Below are 20663 nucleotides of genomic sequence, written 5' to 3'. Positions count from 1 at the left end.
TTTTGGAAATGAAGCTCAAAGTGTCAAAAATGTTCAAAGTGTCAAAATCAGCCCTAGCTAGTTGGAGTCTGACTTGAACTCATCTGCATAAGAAGTTAGCACCTTAGGTGCAATTCTTAATGCCCATTAGACTTGCAGCATTGCGGGCTGTATTTTATACCGGAAGCCAGGTGTGGGCAGTGATACGGGGCTTGGGGGATCTCTCTTACCGGCCCAGGGATCCAAGGCTTTCTGTGCAAAACCTGGCCAGCAGCCCGAGTGAGTAGGAGCCATGTGACTCTGGTGAGTTGGAGTGTGCAATTGCCTCCTGCTTCAGAGCTACCTGATCCGAATACTAAGCAGAGCGAGTGCCGGCCGGGTGTAAGACACTGAAGACACTGCAGAGCAAGGTGCTTATTCCAGAGGCTTAACAAAACATGGAGATGAAAGACCAGGGAGCCCAAATGGAGCCGCTGTTGCCTACGGTAAGAGACAACCTGCTGTCACACAGATTAACCGCTTTGCTGCAAAACCTGTCAGGCAAGTGGTCTGCTAGCTAGGTGCAGTGAGTGTACTTTTGGGGTGGTGGATAGCTCCCACGACAGATGGACAGGGGTCTCCTCCCACCTCCTCTCCGGAGACTGAAATGCATAAAGCAAAGCACATGATTTTCCCCCCCTTCTCAATATGGATGCACTATGGTGATGAAATGTCTCATGTTTGTTGCTGTTTGAAGAAATGGCTAGGTTTTAGCAGCAGGGGCAGTTGTGTGCCGCTCTCCCTCTGTTACTGCTGTTCGGTTTCTCAGGCTGTGCAGTGGTGGCCCGAGCCCCTGCAAAGAAGCCCCCTTTTATCTTCTTTAATCCCTGATGCATTTCCTCCCTGTGCCTCATCCTCAGGCAGGGAGGTGAGGGAATCTGCTGCAGCTGGAGAGAGATTTATTTAGTCTCCGCAGAAACCAGGGGAAGGGTGTGTGTGTGTGTGTGTGTGTGTGTGTGTGTGTGTGTGAGAGAGAGAGAGAGAGAGAGAGAGAGAGAGAGAGAGAGAGAGAGAGAGAGAGAGAGAGAGCGCTGTCAGTCTTTTTCTCAAAGGGAAATATGTCATGGTTTATGTACAAAGAAGGTATGCATTTTGGGAGGGACAAGCACACTATTCAGATTGGGATATCTGAAAGGTTCCTGAACTGTCATTTGGAAATAGCCCATCTGTTTACCTCTGGGTCCCCAAGCCACCTTCCTAGATTTAATGTTTGGATAAGTGATCGATTTGCTTCCTCTCCTTTCCACAATCTCTCTGTGTGGCTCACAGACTTTGGAAATCTTCAGGCAACATCTTTTTTAGTCTGGGGCAGCTGATATTGCTGTGTTCAAGGAGAGGGAGGGAGGGAGGGAGGGAGGGAGGGAGGGAGGGAGAGAGAGAGAGAGAGAGAGAGAGAGAGAGAGAGAGAGAGAGAGAGAGAAGAGTAGAGTATTCTCTTGACGCAGTGGAGATGCCAAATGCCAGTCATCTATCAGTGCGACCACAGCTTAGAACAGCAGAAATCCCCTCTCTGCACCAGCCAAACTGAGAGGTGAGAGGCTGTTTCTCAGCTATGTGACTCAGGCTGGTGACCCACCTTGCAGGCTATGGACTGGCTGTAAGCTATTTCTGAGTCCATTTTGAGGCTTTGAACATACCTTTAAGTCAAATGATACCATAGAAGAAGTGAGTAAATTCTGGGCCACTGCATTTTCAGGACATTACCTCTCCTGCCGGTCTCAAATGCTGCAAAAACATTCCAGTTTGCATCCGGAATCAGCTGTGGCTACTGAGCATGCCCAGTTCTCCTCAGGACTCCAGGTTCGGGCAGGCAGGGAGCAGGGAGAGGGGGAGAATGCAGGGGTCGGTCGTCACCAAGAATGGAGCCTAAAATAAAGGGGAGGGTCAGTGTCAGAGAAGAACAGAAGCATGTCAGCTAGCCTGGCAGCTTAAAAGTAGAGCCATGTCTGTGTGAAAGCAAAGCGGAGTTACTATACAAAAATAAGCGTTACAGATTTGTTCACCAACTTGAATAGATAAATAAATTAGGGCTCTGTGGTTACTCAGAATAGTGTTAATGATACCAGGACACAGTTATTCCCTGGAGGGGAAGAGGGCTATATACAGGAATGGCAGTATGGAGATTTAGGAAAAATTAAATATAAAGAAGGAAAAACCTACTATTTTTTAAGTGGTCGTGGGGGGTTGGAACTTGTCCTAGAAAAGCAGGCTGAAACCAGTTTGATGTGGCTTATGGATTGTCACTTGTGGGGAACAGTTAAAGGGTTTAGGACCAAATGAGGATTAACTGGAGGAATTTAGAAACAGATGACATTATTGGGCTAGATGGGCAACCAGTTTGTGGTTTAAAAGAGCAGGGAAAAATACGTTTGGCTAGAAAAGCAGGTCTACTTATAATAAGTCTGATGGCAATTTATGAAAGCCAGAGTTGAAAGTTTGCATTTCATGGGGATAATAGCCAGTGCAGAATAGTTACACAGTTTAATGGTAAGATAGAACCATGTTAGTAGTTTTTTATAAGAAAAAATAAACTTAAGAAGCTAGGAAGGTTGCTGAATTTTTGGTCCAATTTTACACTGGTATAGTGTTGTAAAGTTCTCCAATTGTTTGTATGATTCTTTTTTGTTCTTAGGATAAACATGTCATATAAAGAGTTTATTATCTCTATTTAAAGCTGAGAAATTTAGGCACATGGAGTCTGAAAAACATGTGTAAGGTCACATAGTGATGAAGCCAGGGCTAAAATATAGGTCTTCTAAAACTAGTAAGCTGGTTTAAAAATTAAAACAATTAATATATTCTGTATTGCGTTCTTCACCAGGCCTCATGAACTCAGACTGGACTAGACTGGAATTATTGTGTTTAAAAAAGAGAAAGAAATAGCTTTGGGCTTTGATTTTGACAATTAACGAGATGACTTTGTAAATGATCATGTGAGTGGCGGTATGGAATAATATTTAAGAACACAGTCTAATGAGTTCCAGAACTTGTGTTTTATTTGTTTTATGATCTTGGGAAAGTTATGCCTTAGTTTCTGTAATTGAAAAATAGAGAGGGAATGGTATATGTTTCTTGGGTTTTGTGATGAGTAAATGAAATGACTTATGCGTAGTCCCTGGCATTTAGGTAATAATTCAGTAAAAGTTGCTACTTTCATTGTTGATGGAAATATAGTCATTGAGATGAATTCGAGATTCCAAGTTTTTAGTACTGTCTGCTAAGCAGGAAAAGTAAGAAATGGAGTGCTGGGAAAGATTGGACAGTGAGGGTCGGGGTTGGAATGTTTTACTTTTAACTATGGGAACTTTGTCGTATATTTAGAAAGCCAATTAGAAAGACATTAAAAGTCCAGATTAGACCTGGGATAAAAACAGTGGTAGGTAAAAAGTGAAAAAGAAAAATCATAAGAATGGGCAAGTTCACCAAACAAGTGATTGTCTCAATTCGGATATGAGTGAGACAGAAGAGAAGGTTATTAATCTTCCCAACGTTGACCTCCATTTAGTATACATAATGTACAACTGAAAGGTGTGATGGAGATGGCCCTGATACATTTTCCTTTTTTATTAAACCTTCTTAGAAAGCTTTAAACATTTCATATATATATACGTTTGCTAGACTAGCTATTATTGCATTGTGACATAGTTAAGGTTAGAACATATTCTTCGAGGCTCAGAGTGTGGTCTAGCTATCATGGCTCTGAAGCTGTAGAACAAGCAGGTCCAGAAGATTTATTTACTTTTTTTTCTATTATTTTTCTTTTTTCCAGTACTGGGGATGGAACCCAGGGGCATTCCACCTCCAAGCTACACCCCCCAGCCCCATTTTTTATTCTTTATTTTGCAAAGGGCCTCACTAACTAGCAGAGGCTGTTAGTGAACTGCAATCCTCCATCTCAGCCTCCCAAGTACTGGGATTACAAGCATGAGCCACCACACCTAGCTGACTTACTTGCTTCTTAACTGCCTACTTTTGGTCAAATATATTTTTGGTGCTAAGGAACAAATCCCTATCTTTGTGGTGTTCTCAGTCAATCTAGTCTAAATAGAGGGCTCAACTTAATGTTTTAAAATCCTGCTTGTAAGCCAGGCGTAGTAGTGCATGCTTGTAATGAGACCCTGTTTCAAAGTAAAAAATAAAAAATAAAAATTAGAGCTAAGGGTGTAGCTCAGAGGCAGAATGCCCCTGGGTTCTATCCCCAGTACTGGGGGGAAAAAAGGACCCTGCTTGTTGTTTTTCTTCTCAAATACTTAGTTACTGTTATAAACAATAGGTATATTTGGAAAATAAATTTCATTTTCCCTTCTCTGATTTACTAATATAGGAGATTTTTTCTTTATTTGTGCTTTTATTGGTGCATTATACTCTTGTATCATAATGTAAATCACGTTGACAATGACATACATGCACACAGCAACTGGTGCCCCCCCCCCCCGCCTCCCCATTTCTTTCCCTCTCAGTACAGAGTACCTAGCTTGACACTGATATACTCACATGGTAGTATTTCCATTAATGAACCTCAGTCTTCTTCCTCCCCTATCCTTAGGTCTCCTCCCTGGTTTCAGTGGTTTCTCCTCCATTATCTGGAGTCCCTCTTGTACCCCAAATTACTCCCTATCCTGCACATATTAGAGAAAGCGTCTGACCCTTCACTATCTGTCATTGGCTAATGTCATTTAACATAATGTTCTTCAGGTCCTTCCATCTTTTTGCAAGTGATGTAATTTTATTGTTCTTTATTGATGAGTAGAATTCTGTTGTGTGTATTTCCCACAATTTTGTAATCCATTCATCTGTTGACAGAGACCTAGGTTGATTCCATATTTTGGCTATTGTGAATTGTGCCGCTATGAACATGGGTATGCATATGTTGCTGTAGTTCTCTGATTTCACCCCCTTTGGAAAGATACCCAGGAGTGGATGGCTGGATCATATGGTGGATCCATTCCCAATTTTCTGAGGACTCGCCACACTGATCTCCATAGTAGCTGGGCTAGTTTGCGCTCCCACCAACAGTGAAGAAGAGTTCCTATTTTTCTGCGTCCTCACCAACATTTATTGTTATTTGACTTCTTTATGATTGTCATTTTGATTGGAGTTAGATGGAATCTTGGTATAGTTTTGATTTGCATCTCCCTGATTGCTAATGATGTTGAACATTTTTTTATAGATCTTCCCTAAAATACTAATATAGAAGATGTTTTTCTTTTTTTAAAATACGTTTATCGGTACATTGTAGTCTCACATTATAATGTACTTCAGAGTGATATTGACATACATGCACACAGCACTTGGTATAATATAAAGATTTATTCACTCTTCTCCACCAACAAAACAATTCAACAAATAGAGTGATTTAGGAATCTAAAACTTAACAGTAAAAAAGTGCTAAGTTCCATTATATCCATTAGTAATGGTGGCGATAGCACTTTAGTAAGGATGAATTTAATTATATAAAATATGAAAATAGATATTTAGGATTTTTCACTATGACTTCACATTTCTATGATGTCACATTCCTCATTCCTTTAAATTTTTACTCTAGAATGATGACTATGGAAATAAAATACATGTATGAGATGCTAAGGTTTATAATGGGTGGTAGTATCTGAAGGCTACAAGTATTGAGTTTATGATAAAAATACTAAAGTCAGACTGTGAAGTCTCATAATTTATTATGGAAAGCTAGGAAAAAACAATCACATTTCCATGGCATCATTTCTTATTTAACCTTGGACGGTGGCTGCATCAGAAGTCTGAACTGGGCATAGGTAGTCTGCAGTGCATTCATTACAGTGTACGGCAAGTGAACTTAGACCAGTGGGGCCACTCTCAACCCTCCTGCATAAAGAAACACCAACTGTTTGTTTCTCTTACCTAAAAGGACACAAGACACTTGCTTGTTTGACTTTCTAAGAGGATGCCACTGTTGATCTACATAGTAAATATTAGTTAATCCTTATGCTTTATTTTTAGATAACATAAATATAAGAAGTGTGGGTTTTTTTTTTTTTTTGCAGGTCTGGGGATGGAACCCAGGGGCGTTTGACCTCTGGGCTACACCCCCTGCCCTATTTTTTATTCTTTATTTTTGAAACTGGGTCTCACTGAGCTGCGGAGGGCCTCACTAAGTAGCTGAGGCTGTCCGCGAACCGTGATCCTCCAGTCTCAGCCTCCCGAATGCTGGGATTACAAGTGTGCGCCACCATGCCCAGTTGTAAGTAGAAGTTTTAATACATTCTTTTTCATAAACAATTGTCTCAGATACTCTTTGGGGCATATTGTTATTATTCTGTGACATGATATTCTGTAGCTTTCTTTTTTGTAATGCTTCTGACTTTGGTATTAGGGTAATTTTGGCTTCAAAGAATGACTTAGGGAATATTCTGAAGAAGTTGTAGAGGATTGGTATAATTTTGTCTTTAAAGGTCTAATACAATTCACCAGTGAAGCAATCTGGTACTTATTATATTTACTTTAAAAGATTATTAATTGCTGATTCCATCTATTTACTAGAGACTCATATATTTTGATCACAGGACTGCAGAAATAAACTAGAGAATAAAATTTAGGCTAGTTCCTTAATGGATGATGAAATTGAACATCAAAGACTTAGGGAGAAATATTTAAGGGCATGTCTTTAGTTAATAACAAAGCTCATCCTAGTAGATTCTTCTTCTTTTTTTTTTTTTGGTGGTACTGGGGTTCCTGGAAGCCCTTCTACCTCCGGGCTACACTCCCAGACCTATTTTTACATTTTTATTTGGAAACAGGGTCTCCTAAGACAGTGTGCAAGGCTGGCTTCGAACCTGCGCGATCCTCCTGTCTCTGCCTCCCAAGCGTGGGAATTACAAGCATGCGCTACCACGCCCGGCATGTCTTTAGTTAATAACAAAGCTCATCCTAGGGTCCATATCTCCTGATTGCTAGTTTATCATTCTTTCTGCCATCAGTCCACTAGCATAGAATTAATATTCAATTACCAAGTTAAAATGATAATTAAGCAGCCTTTGTGAAATAACACTAGATATCATATCAAACTCATTGATAGGTACACAATTTTTTAATGATCATGAAAATCTTGAAAGGCTGCTAATATTTCTGACCTTATATGAGAAACAGGATCAGAGACATGAGCAAATTACTCAAGTTAATTAGTTAATCAGTATTGATCCAGGATTTGAATATATTTCATCTAGTTAAAAAGTTACTTAGCCCCTTTGAAGCCAACTAGAAAAATAAAAAGGAACCCTATAATAGAATGACCTTTCTGTAATCCCAGTACTTGGGAGGCTGAGATAGGATGATTTTAGGTTTGAGGCCAGCAGTGTACAGTAACTTAGGGTTGGAGGTGTAGATCAGAGGTAGAATACCCCTGGGTTTAATCTTTAGTAACACACACACACACACACACACACACACACACACACACACACACGCACACAGACACACACACACATCCTTTTGCTCTTTCTCTCTTTCTCTCTCTCACATCTATTTATTTAATTATTTATTTATTTATTTATTTATTTATTTATTTTTTGGTGGTACTGGGGTTCCTGGAAGCCCTTCTACCTTCGGGCTACACTCCCAGACCTACTTTTACATTTTTGTTTGGAAACAGGGTCTCCTAAGCCAGCGCGCGCGGCTGGCTTCGAACCTGCGCGATCCTCCTGTCTCTGCCTCCCAAGCGCGGGGATTACAAGCGTGCGCCACCACGCCCGGCTATCTCTTTAATCAAATATGAAAGTACGGTGATACAAGGTGCTATGTAAAAATGTAAAACTTTGTTGGTCACATATTACATGATTCCATTTATATGAAATAGTCAAAAGAGGAAAGTCATTAGAGATATAAATTAGATTAGTGGTTTCCAGGGGATAGGGCCTAGGCAAGAGTTCGGAGTAACTGCTAACAGTTACAGAATTCCTTTTTGGGAAAATGAAAATGTCCTGGAATTAGATGGTAATGTGGAATGCAAAAAAAAAAAAAATGCAAACACACTAAAAACTGTTGAAGTTAATAACGATGAGTTTTAGGCTATGTAAATTTTAGCTGAGCTTTGCATGGTGGTGCACACTTGTAATCCCAGCATTTGGGAGACTGAGACTGGAGGATCGTAGTTCGTGGATAGCCTCAGCTACTTAGCAAGGCCCTTTGCAACTCAGTGAGACCGTTTCAAAATTAAAAAGACTAAAAAAGAAAAAATGGGGCTGGGGGTGTAACTCGGAGGTAGAATGCCCTTGGGTTCCATTTGTAGTACCTCAAAAAAAATTAGCTGAAAAATTATAAAAGCAGTAAGATATTATTCACATTTATTGCTCACAGGGAGAAGGCTGAGGATCTGAGACATGATTATGTCAGTCACATTTATATAAATCATGAAGAAGGCAAATAGTATTCATAAAAATTAAAATACACACACACATACATGTGCACACACACGTCCCTCACATATTTTTTTTTAACCACAAAAATCTATTTTCTTTGTGAAGATACGTCTAATTTTGGCCAGAGTTTCAGCAAATTATTTGTAGTTCTTTGGAATATATCCTCAGAGCTGAGTTGAGAGAGTATTCCAGCACATTGTATGCATAATAGAAGAAGAAGCCTATTTTATTTGGGTCAAATTATTTTTTCTGAAAATTTCTTGATATACTTTAAACTTTAGTGTAAGAAATGTCAAAGCAGCTAAATTTTAAGAAGTTATTTTTAAAAATAAAGTTAAATATGACTTCTTGTTACTAGTAGTTTTCTAAGGTCATTTTTGGTCTTTATAGAATATTATATTACTGTATGGTATAGTGGTCAGATTCCAATTATTAAACCTTTTTTATATATTTCATACTGAGTTTCTTCAAAGATATTGTGATACTTAAAGTATTTTTTTAGAATATTTTATCTCCTTCAAACACTATAAAGGAAAAGCATATAAAAATCAGCAGAAAGCAGATAGTAGTTTCATCTGGGTAGAGGTTGGTGTTGACTGCAGAAAAGCCTGAGGAAAATATTTGGGGGTAATGGAAATTCTAAACTCTACACTGAAGCTGAGATATAGTTATTAATAATATATCATATGAGCTGGGCATGATGGTATGATAGTGTCAGCCTATAATCCCAAGTACTTGGGATGCAGAGGCAGGAGGATTGCAGGTTTAAGTCTAATGTGTGATAATTTATTAAGACCTTGTTTCAAAATAAAAACTGAAAAAGACTGAACATAGCTTAGGGGTAAGATACTTTTGGATTCAGTATTCAGTAACACACACACACACACACACACATACACACATACCATATCAATAGGTTTGGAAATCTGTTATGCATATTTGGAAATGTGTAGGAAAGTAAAAATTATTTTTAAATGATTTGATCCACAGATAAGTTATTTTAAATTAATAAATTTATTCACCAATTTAGTAAGTAGACATTTCTGCTTCATGTGCTACCACAAATAGGAAAAAGAAATGGAAACAAAGAAAAATTCCCTTTGTTTGTTGTACTAAATATCTGTAATTTACCCCTTCCCTCAATAAAAAGCTTAACAATATAAGAATTTTAGATACTTGAAGTAATTAGCAGTCATTTAATTCCAGAGCTACTACTAAGCCTTTAATTTTTCCAATAGATCAGTGAATGATTTTAGTAAGGTGTATGGCCATGATAATTGATTGCTTATTATAAGTTGAAATTAATATATTTACTCTTGTGTCTTCCTTTTTTTAGATGGTGGGGATGAGATGTATATTGTTTTCTGAGAGCTACCATAATGAAGTATAACAACTTGTTGTCTTAAAATTAGACAAAGTTATTGTCCCATAGCTCTGTAGGTGATAAGTCTCAAATCAAGGAGCCAGGGAAGACATGCCTTCTCAAAGCCTCTAGGAGAGGGTCTTCCTCACCTTTTCCAGCTTTTGGTTGCTCCAGGAATTCCTTAACTTGAACAGCGCGACTCCAGTATTTGCTTCCAACATCACCTGCCAGTCTTTTCTCTTTTTATAAGGACACCAATCATATTTTATTAGTCTCCCACCTCATGACACAAGATTGCAGCTGGAAAGACCCTATTTCCAAATAAGGTCACATGCACAAAGAGTGGGGGTTAGGTCTTTGACATCTCTTTTTGGAAGACACAGTTCAACCCATAATAAGGCATGTGTGATGTCTTAGGAATAATTTTCTATTTTCTATAACAACTGTATGCCAATGGGGCTAGATCCCTGTTTAAACAAAAAGTTATAACCTTTTTATTTAGATATCAAAACTTCAAATATTTTTTAAAGCAAATGAAGAGGAAACCAATATCTGCTACATATAGAATGCTTTCTAACAATTACTAGATATGTTAGTTAAGTCACATATCACAAATCCTCTGCAGCCGCACGGGTATGTCCACTATTCTCTAGTAACAGGGAGCTCTTACTCTTTATACATTAAATTAATTAATTAACTAATTTTTGTGTGTATAGTACGGGGAATGGAACCCAGGGGCATACTACTTTTGAACTAGAACCCTAGTCCTATTTTTTGTTTTATTTTCAAACAGAACCTTTAAGTTGCTGAGGCCAGCCTGGAACTTGTGATCCTCCTGTCTCAGCCTCTCAAGTACTGGGATTACAAGTGTGCACCATCATGCTCAGCTTTATATTCATTTAATTTTATTTTCTGAGGTTTTATTGATATATAATGTACACATAAAATTCTCACATGGTAAGTGATTCAGTGATTTTCAGAAAGCTTGTAGAATTGTACAATGATACCTAAAGTCCTGTTTTAAAATTTAATTGCTGGGTGTGGCAGTGCACACTTTGTAATTCCAGTACTTGGGAGGCTGAGGCAGGAGGATCAAAAATTCTAAACCAGCCTTAGCAAGGAGTAAGACTCTCATCAACCTAGTGAGACACCATTTCAAAATAAAAATAAAATAGGGCTAGGGTATAGCTTGGAGGCAGAATGCCCTGGGTTCAATTCCCAGTACTACACAAAACAATTTCATTTTTTCTCTAAATTTTCTCTAGCCGTATGCAATTAGCACTTATCCTGAGCCATGGGCAATGACTGATCTATTTTTTTATTCATTTGCTTTTTATCTCTAAAACTTTGCCTTATCTGTGAATTTCACAGTAATGAAATCATACACTAGATAGTACTTTGTACTTGACTTCACTTAAGTGAAAAAAAATTTTTATTGGTCCATTGAATTCATACATCTTAACGGGATAAAACACTTGTTTTCCCTCCCATGCTTGGTTTAGTGGTTGACATCGAGATTATATATTTTTGGTGGTACTGGGGTTCCTGTAAACCCTTCTAACTCCGGGCTACACACTCCCAGATCTATTTTATACTTTTTTATTTGGAAACAGGGTCTCTTAAGCCAGTGCGCTGGCTTCGAACCTGCACGATCCTCCTGTCTGGGCCTCCCAAGTGCGGGGATTACAAGTGTGACACCACGCCCGGCTTCGATATGTTTTTTTTTTTTTATGTACCTCATGTGCTTTAGAGAGCTTTTTTCTAACCCTCCCTCCCATCCCCTTAGTTAGGTTGCCTTGTTTGCTCCTCTGTAGGATCTCCTTTTTCACCAGGAGGTCCTCTTATGACCCATTTCACCTTAGCTTTCACATATTAGGGAAAGCATCTGTTTTCTTATTTTTTGCAACTGACTAATCTCGTTTAGCATGATGTCCTCAATTTCCATCCATTTCCCTGAAAATGTTGTAATTTTGTTTTTTTTAATGGCTGAGTAAAATTCCATTATGTACATATTCCACAGTTTTGTAATCCATTCATCTGTTGATGGACATCAAGGCTGTTTCCATAGTTCAGCAATGGTGAATTGTGCAGCTATGAACATATATACACATGGATTAGTTTGGTAGTTTGGTTTTCTTTCTTTTGGATAGATACCCAGAAGTGGTATTACTGGATCAAATGGTAAATTTGTTCCCATTCTTCTGAGTATCCTCCATACTGTTTTCCAAAGTGGTTGCACTAATTCACAGTCCCACCAATAATGTTTTAGGGTTCCCAGTTCTCCACATCCTCGCCAGCATTTGTTGTTGTTTGTGTTTTGAATGATTGCCATTTTAGTTGGAGTTAGGTGAAATCTCAGGGTAGTTTTGATTTGCATCTCTCTGATTGCCAATGATGTTGAACATTTTTTCATGCATTTATTGGCCATTTGAATTTCTTCTTTTGTGAAGTGTCTCTTTAGTTCACTTGCCCATTTTTTGATTGGATTACTTGTTTTTTTAGTGTTGAGTTTCTTGAGTTCTCTGTATATTCTTGATATTAGTCCTCTATCTGAGGCATAGGTGGCAAAAATCTCCCATTCTGTTGGCTCTCGGTTGAGGATCCTGATAGTTTGGATGTACCCAAATGTATCCTGATAGTTTGTTGAACAGAAGCTCTTCAGTTTCATGCAGTCCCATGTATTGATTCAGCTTTTAGTTTGTTGTGTGTTTGGGGTCTTGTTGAGAAAGTTTTTTTTTATCTGTGCCTATGTGTTGCAGTGTTGGACCTATGCCCTCTTCAAGGAGCCTTAAGGTCTCTGGTCTAATTTACAAGTCTTTGATCCATCTTGAATTGACTCTTGTGCAGGGTGAGAAAGTGGGATTAATTTTCATTTTTCTGCATATGGTCAACCAGTTTTGCCAACACCAATTTTTTAACAGACAATGTTTCTTCCAGTGTATGTTTTTGGTCTCTTTGTCAAATATCAATTGGCTGAAAGTGTGTGGATTTGTTTCTGAGTCTTCTATCCTGCTCAATTGGTCTATATGTCTATTTTTGTGCCAGTACCATGCTGTTTTATTACAGTGGCTTGTAGTATAGTTTTAAGTCAGGTATTGTGATTCCTCCTGCATGGTTATATTAAATGATCACTTAATTTAATGTTTGTGAGGTCTGTTCATTTGTAGCATGTATCCAAATGTATCCAAAGTTTGTTACTTTTTATATCTGTAAAGTATGATATTATATTAATGTATGATATTTTACTTACTGGTAGTTTATGATCATTAAGTTTCTAACTTTTAGCTATTATAAATAATGATGATATAAATTTTTATGTATATGTTTCCATATGGGCACATGTTTCCATTTTGAAGGGTTAAGAACTTTTTGATGCAGCTTTTATTTTCTTTCCTTTTTTTTTTTTTAATTGAAAGTCCCTTTACCAGTCCTATTTCCATGAGTGGTCAAGACCAGGGAAAAGGGGAGAGGAACCAGCTAGCAAGGGGAGGGGTCATCATAATATTGCATTTATACACAGAACTAAATAGACAAGCACAGAGTCACTATTGTGGTTAGAAGTTGGCAGCATGGGATGGAGGAGGGACAAGTGAGGAGTAGGGATGTCCTTAAAAAGTACAGCCCCGCCCCCAGAAACTGAGTGCCTGAGGGAACTTTGTCTGCTTTAATCCAGTAGGAATCGGACTGTCAAAAGCAGTTTTGCCATGCTTGTATTCCCAAAATTTGGGAGGCTGAGACAGAAGGATCGTGGTTCATGGAACGCTTCAGCTACTTAGTGAGGTCCTTTGCAACTCAGTGAAGCCCTGTTTTAAAAATAAAGAATAAAAATTAGGGCTGAGTGTGTAGCTTGGAGGTAGAATGTCCCTGGATTTCATCCCCAGTACCAACCAACCAACCAACCAACCAACCAACCAACCAAACACTCTTTAAGGCCAGAACAGTAGAACCCTCAGGGTGGGGAGAGGGTTTTTTTTTTTTGGCAAACTGGGGTGTAGGGATTTTCCTCCTTCTGCTGAGATACCCTTACTATGAGGAGGTCAAGGACCATTGTACCCTTGTAGAGAAGTTGGGGCAGTGCTGTCATCTGAAGGACGGGCCTTTGTGAGCCCTCTCTAGGCCCCTGCTTGAAGCCTCTGGTAGCCCTAGACCTGCCTTTGGGAGTTGCATGCTGCCTCCTTCTTGCCAGACAAGAGGGGTGGATGTAGCTTTTCTTTTCTTTCTTTCTTTCTTTTTTTTCTTTTTTTTTGGTGGTACTGGGGTTCCTAGAAGCCCTTCTACCTCCGGGCTACACTCCCAGACCTATTTTTACATTTTTAAATTTGGAAACAGGGTCTCCTAAGCCAGCGAGAGCGGCTGGCTTCGAATCTGCACGATCCTCCTGTCTCTGCCTCACAAGCGCGGGGATTACAAGCGTGCGCCACCACGCCCAGCTAGATGTAGCTTTTCTAATGAATATGCAGTGGTGTAGTATTTGGGACTTCAATTTATACTTTCTGAGGAGATTGAATATCTTTTAATGCTTTTATTGGCCATTGCGTATTTTCTTTGATGAAATGTCTATTTAAATCTTTTATGCAACTTTAAATTTATTTTCTTTTTATCAGTTTGTAAGAATTCTTCATATATTTTGGATATGATTCATTATCAGAGATATGATTTGCAAACATTTCTCACTGTCTGACCTTTCTTTTCACTTTTTCTTTTTTGTGGTACTGGGGATTGAACCCAGGGGCATTCTACCTCTGAGATATACCCCCACCCTATTTTATTGTTTATTTTGAAATTGGATCTCACTAAGTTATAGAGGGTCACATGTTACTGAGGCTGGTCACGAACCTGTGATCCTCCTGTCTTAGCCACCCAAGTAAAGGATGTGCCACCATGCCTGGTTTCTCTTTTCACTTCCTTAATGGTGACTTTTGGAATATAAAATTTTTAAATTTTGAGGATGCCCATTTTATCATTTTTTTTCCTATTGTTTGTACTTTTGGTGTAGAAATTTAAGGGCTCTGCCTACAAGGTCACTGCAATTTTCTTCTGGTTTTACAGTTTCAGCACTTACACTAAAATCAGTGGTCCATTTTGAGTTAATATGTGTGCATGGTATGAGGGTAAGAATCTAAATTCTGTTTTTTGAGGATGTGGTTAAAATATCCAATTGTGGCAGCATCATTTTTTTTTTTAAAGGACCAACTTTTGCTAATGAATTTTCCTGACAGTTTTGTAGAAAGATAATAGAAACACAAGGATCCCCCACCACACAGTCTTGACTATTGAAGCTTTCTAGTAGAATTGGAATGCATGTAGTAAGTCCTTCAGGGATATTGTTTTTTTTTCTAATTGTTTTTGTTACACTAAGTCCTTTACATTTCCACATACATTTTAGAATCAGCTTGTTGATCTTCAATATGATCGATATATGATCAATATGTGATCAACAAGATATCTTCCTGTCTCAGCCTCCAAAAAAGTGAAGATTACAGGTGTACCACCTGGCTGATCCTTTATAGTTTTGAATTAATGACAAAGTACCTACAGAAGAATCAGCAATACTTGCTCATTATCATGCAAATTATGCTCTAAGGATCTAATAACTAAGTTTTCAGGACATAATTTTGCCATTGCATATTGAATATGTTAGGTTACTGGAGGGCCTCCAACATTTATTTGTTACTGCTCCTTCTTGCTAATTCTGAGAAACCAAAATTATTTAGAGAAGTATATTTATTCCTAATGGCTTTTTTTTGACTAATAAGGTTTTGATATAAAAATGATGGTCTAGTCAAAATTTAGAAAGTTTGTTTCATAGAAAGTAGTTTAGGTATATAACAACTAGCAGAAAGTATCAAAATAGCTTTGCTTGTAAAGCATATTTCATTATTCTTCAATTCATAGTTTTTCATAAAAAAGTGGTGCATTTCTCTTGGTATTTATGTTCCTCTGAGAATAAGACCAGCCAAAGTTTTTTCCTCATAAATAGAATATTGTAACCAAACAATAACTCATACAACCAAAAAAGCAAATATAATAATAACTATGACCATGTTATTATTGGCTTAATATTTTTGCTTTTGAATGAAAGTCATTATGCCAAAGATTTTCATACTTGATATGCATAATTATTTTAATCATGGACTCAATAACACTTGCTCAATAACTTGATTTATTGACTTGAATGTAATGTAGAAATATTCCAATAACATTCACTGGTAGCTATAGCAAAATACATTTTCTTTTTATGGCACTAAGGATTGAACCCAAGGGCATTCTACCTCTGAGCTACACAGCATCCTGATTTTATTTTTATTTTGGGAAGGTCTTGCTAAGTTGTGCAGTTTATCATTAGACATGCAATCCTCCTGTCTCAGCCTCCCAAGTACTAGGATTATAGGTATGTGCTACCCTGGCCAGCTAATATACATTTTTTCTTATTATAAAGTTAATATTTAGCTGGGCATGGTGATGCATGCTTGTAGTTTCAGCATTTGGGAAGCTGAGACAAAAATATTGAATATTAATATTTTTAAAGGTAGCTTAGAAGGCATAGGTAGCAAATACAAAATAAAACTCTCATTTTATTGTTATTATTTTTTGTGGTACACGTGATTGAACCCAGGAGTGCTTCACCTCTGAGCTGTACTCCAAGCATTTTTTATTTTTTATTTTGAGATAGAATCTCACTGAGTTGCTCAGGCAGGCTGACATTAAATTTGTGATCCTCCTGTCTCTGCCTCCCAAGTACTGGGATTACAAGTGTGTGCCACCACATCTGGATAATTTTTTTAAGTGGTTTTTTTTTTGTGGTCCCATAAGATTTTATTTTATTTATTTATTTTTTATTGGTGCACTGTATTCATACATCATAGTGGGATACAAACTTTTGTAGACATACATGCACACATCGCCCAGTCAGCCCCCACCCGATCCCCACCCCACTCTCTCCCCATCCCTCCCTCCCATGCTTGGCTTAGTGGTTGACATCTAGTATTATAGCAATTTATCCAAAATTAAAAATGATAATCTCACATAACAGTTTCATTTGTCTGATACCAAGCTTTTGATGACTTAAAGATAACATTTCAATATTTCTTTTTGCTTTCTTTCTTACCAGAGAATATTTTTTTCTATTTTTTTAGGTGAAACTATCATATATTTATATATTTATTTTTCAGAAAAAAACTCTATCCTAATATGGAATATGGACTCTAGATACCCAAAACGATCTTGAAATAGAACAAAGCTAGAAGATATATATTTTCTGATTTCAAACCATATAAAGCTACAGTAATTGAAACAGTGTAGTACTATTCTAAAGGCAGATATATAAACCATTGGAGTTAAATAAAAGCCTAGAGCTAAATTCTTCCCTATATTGTCAAGTTATTTTTGACAAGGTTTCCACGAACATTTGGTGGTAGAAATAATAATATTTTAACTAAATATTGTTGAAACATAATAATTACATGAAAAAGAATAAAGTTGGACCCTTACCTAATCCCATATACAAATATTAACTCAAAATAGATAAAAGACCTAAATATAAATCTTAAGACTATAAACTTTTAGGAGAAAATCTGGGTCATAAAACCTCACAACACTGAAATTGGCAGTGATTTCTTGGATATGATTTCAATGGCACAGGCAACAGAAGAGTATACAAACTCCCTAAAAAATAAAAAAAAAATATTGTATATCCAAAGATAATGTAAACAGAGTTAACAGTTACTAATAGAATGGGATAAAATATTTCCAAATGCTATATCTGAAGGTATATTAATATTCCAACTAGAAATCCTAAAAATTAACAACAATAAAGGCAAACAATACCATTTAGAGATAGGTAAAAGACTAACATAAGTAATGAATCTCCACAGATAACCAATCTTAGTTGACTGTTGGATGGAAACTCTTGTTTCTCTGGTTCTGGTGTGTGTTACCTATTTCTTCTTTGAAGTTAATTTCTTTGAGTATTTTCTCTAGTGCTGGCTTTGAAGACAAAAATTCTTTCAGTTTCTGTTTGTCATGGAAGCTTCTTATTTCTCCATCTAATTTGATAGAAAGTTTTGCTGGGTAGGAACTTTTTGGCTGGAAGTTGTTTTCTTTCAGAGTTTGGAATATGTTACTCCAAGCCCTTCTGGCTCTCATGACTTGGTTTGGGAAGTCTGGAGTGATTCTAATTGGCTTGCCTCTGAATGTCACTTGACCCTTTGTTTTTTTGCCTTTAAGATTCTCTGCTTAGCTTCCACATTGGTCATTTTGACAATTATGTGGCGTGGGGATCCTCTTCTCCGATCCTGTCTAAAGGGAGTTCTATAAGTTTCCTGGACCTGTGTATCAACCTCTTGCTCAATGTTTGGAAAATTTTCTGCTATTACTTCCTTGAAGAGATTGTTGATCCCTTTGGTTTCACTTTCTTTTCCCTCCTCTATTCCAATTCTTCTTAGGTTAGCTCTCTTAAAATGGGCCCATATTTCTTCAATATCAGATTCCTGTTGTTGGATATTTTTTCCTAGATTAGAAACTATGCGTTCATTTTTGGAATGATCATCTTCTAAGAGCAAGATTCTGTTCTCCATGTGGTCTAATCGGTTGTTTGTGCTTTGAATTGAGGCCTTTACTTCATTAATTGCATCCTTTATCTCTTTTTGGCTCTCTCTGAGTTCTTTTCAAAGCACCTCTATTATTTCTACAGTTATTTTCCTGATTTGATCTTCTAGAAATCTCTGATTTTCAGTTTTATTGGGTTCTGATGTTGTGGAGTTGTGTGCATTCATTGCTCCAGTATTATTCCTCTTTCCCATGATTTTCCCATGATTTCCCCCCACTACTCCTTTACTGGGTTTTATCACAGAGTCTCCAACCCAGAGAGTCGATAGAGGCTGCTTTAGACTGTGGGGGGTGCCAGGTTGCACGTTCTCCTGTGGTGTGATATCTCTGCCACCGCCACTCCCCCACTGGGTCAAGTCCCAGGGAGTACAGTACTGGGATTTCTCCTCTGTGGCCTGCAATTTGACTCACTGTTCTTGAGTACGCAGATGTAGCTGTACTGGATTCGGTGAAGTCTCTGCTGCTGCCGCTGGTGGCACTATGGCGCCGCTGCTACGCCCTCGGCTGTGAGGCTGGCGTATTTCTTCTTGGTTTTGATTTCCACTCTGAATCCCTGTGGCGTGTGCTGAGCTCAACCACTGGGAGCTTTAGATTTTACCTGCGTTGAGAAATCCCGCCTGGCTGTTCCGCAGCGGCTCACCTCGGCTTGCTGTAGCCGTCCGGTGAATTTGCCGCTGCCGCCGGCAGTATGGTGCTGCTGCCGCGTCCTCGGGCGTGAGGCCGGTTATCTCCTCTGTGGCTCTGAGCTCTGTTCTCAGTCTGCTTTCTCTCTGGAGCCTGGTGATTTTTTTGTTTCTCTGGTCGTGGTGTTTTCTGGCTATGAAAGGCGTTGATTTTGTGATAATGGAAATTGGTTGTTAGCGGGGTTCTTAAGCCCTGCTTTTCTCCTGGCTAATTTTTCTTAGCTTTTAATTTTGAGATTTTTTTGCATTTACCCAAATATTTGCAAAAATAGTTCACAGAATTTCCATATAAATAAATTTACTTTTTCTTGCTCTAATTTTTACTTCTTACATAACTATAGTTGGTTTTCAAAATTAGTCAGGTAACATTGATGTAATTACATTAACTATAGTATCATATTTATTTGGATACTACCAGTTTTTCTACTCATGTCCTTTTTCTTTTTCAGGATATAATTCAGAATTTCATGCTGTGCTTATACATTTTGCTTTTTGTGACAGTTACTCAGTCCTCCTTTGACATTCACAGCCTTTTTTGTTGACTTTCTCAATTAGCATTTGCTTGAGGCTTTCATAGTCAGGTTGTGCATCTTTTGTCAAGAACACCACAGAGGTTTCCTTTTACCACGCATCACTTCAGTTGGATGCATGACATCTTATTTCTGATGTTGTTAAACTTGATTATGGAGGTGTCTCCTGATTTTTCCACTAAAAAGCTAAAAAAAATTCTGTTTGTAAATATATCTCTAGGAGGTTTTTTAAGATTATGAAAATATTCTCTTTTTCCTCAAACCAGCTTTCCTCCCTCCCTCCCTCCTTCCCTTCTTCCCTCCTTTCCTTTCATCTGTCCTTTATTTTACTACAGATTGATCCTAGGGGTGCTATACCTCTGAGCTACACCCCTATCCTTTACATTTTATTCTAGTTCATTTTAAATTTAGAATCAACATCTCCGTAATTGCTTGTGGCTGGCTGATCATGAACCTGCAATCTTCCTATCTCAGTCTCCCAAGTACTGAGATCATATACAGCACCACCATGCCAGCTTCCCTCAAACTTCTGCACACTGATTGTAGCATTCATTGGTACCGTTTGCCTCATGGTAATTTTCTATTTCTCATTTTTTTGTTTTTAGAAATTAATATTTAAGAAAGTGGCCCGTCCTCTTTCCCTGCCCCGCTTCCTTCTTTCTTTCATTCCTTCCTTGCTTATTTATTTCAGTACGGATTCATTGTTTGGGCCATAATCCAATATGCTCGTATTTCTTTTGTTGGCTGAATTGTTTTATCCTTTGGCATCAGGAGCTCCTTTATTGGTTCTTGGGTCTCTTCAACACACTCCCTTTCTTCTCTGAGCACTTCTTTACTATCTGTCACCACAAAGGTTTCCAGTGTCATTTGTATTTGCCCTGCCTCAGCCTTGGAACCAATCAGATCTCCAATGAATGCCCAGGCTACCTTTCGAGATTATTTATAAACATTGTTGAAATTCCTTCCAGAAAGATTGTATACTCATTCTGCTTCCACTAAAAGCTCCACTAGTATTTTGAAAACACTGCCAATTGGGCCAATCAACATTTTACTTTTTCTTTTGTAGTTCATT

The 20663-nt window shown here is 38.0% G+C and overlaps 1 protein-coding gene across 4 annotated transcripts in view; it reads left to right on the top strand.

Moving 5' to 3' along the window:
* Positions 1–416: 416 nt before the first annotated feature.
* The window catches only part of SLC4A10 (solute carrier family 4 member 10), a gene marked incomplete at both ends in the record, with an annotated part of 320758 nt that continues 300511 nt past the window's right edge, over positions 417–20663 (top strand). For all 4 annotated transcript variants that reach the window (XM_080689857.1, XM_080689854.1, XM_080689856.1 and 1 more), the window contains one exon: positions 417–464. In XM_080689857.1, coding sequence (XP_080545983.1) covers positions 417–464 — 48 coding nt within the window. The remainder of the gene's footprint in view (positions 465–20663) is intronic.

The sequence above is a fragment of the Muscardinus avellanarius genome (assembly GCF_963383645.1).
Source record: "Muscardinus avellanarius genome assembly, chromosome: 2".
NCBI lineage: Eukaryota > Metazoa > Chordata > Mammalia > Rodentia > Gliridae > Muscardinus > Muscardinus avellanarius.
This window is presented reverse-complemented; position numbering and strand designations above follow the sequence as displayed.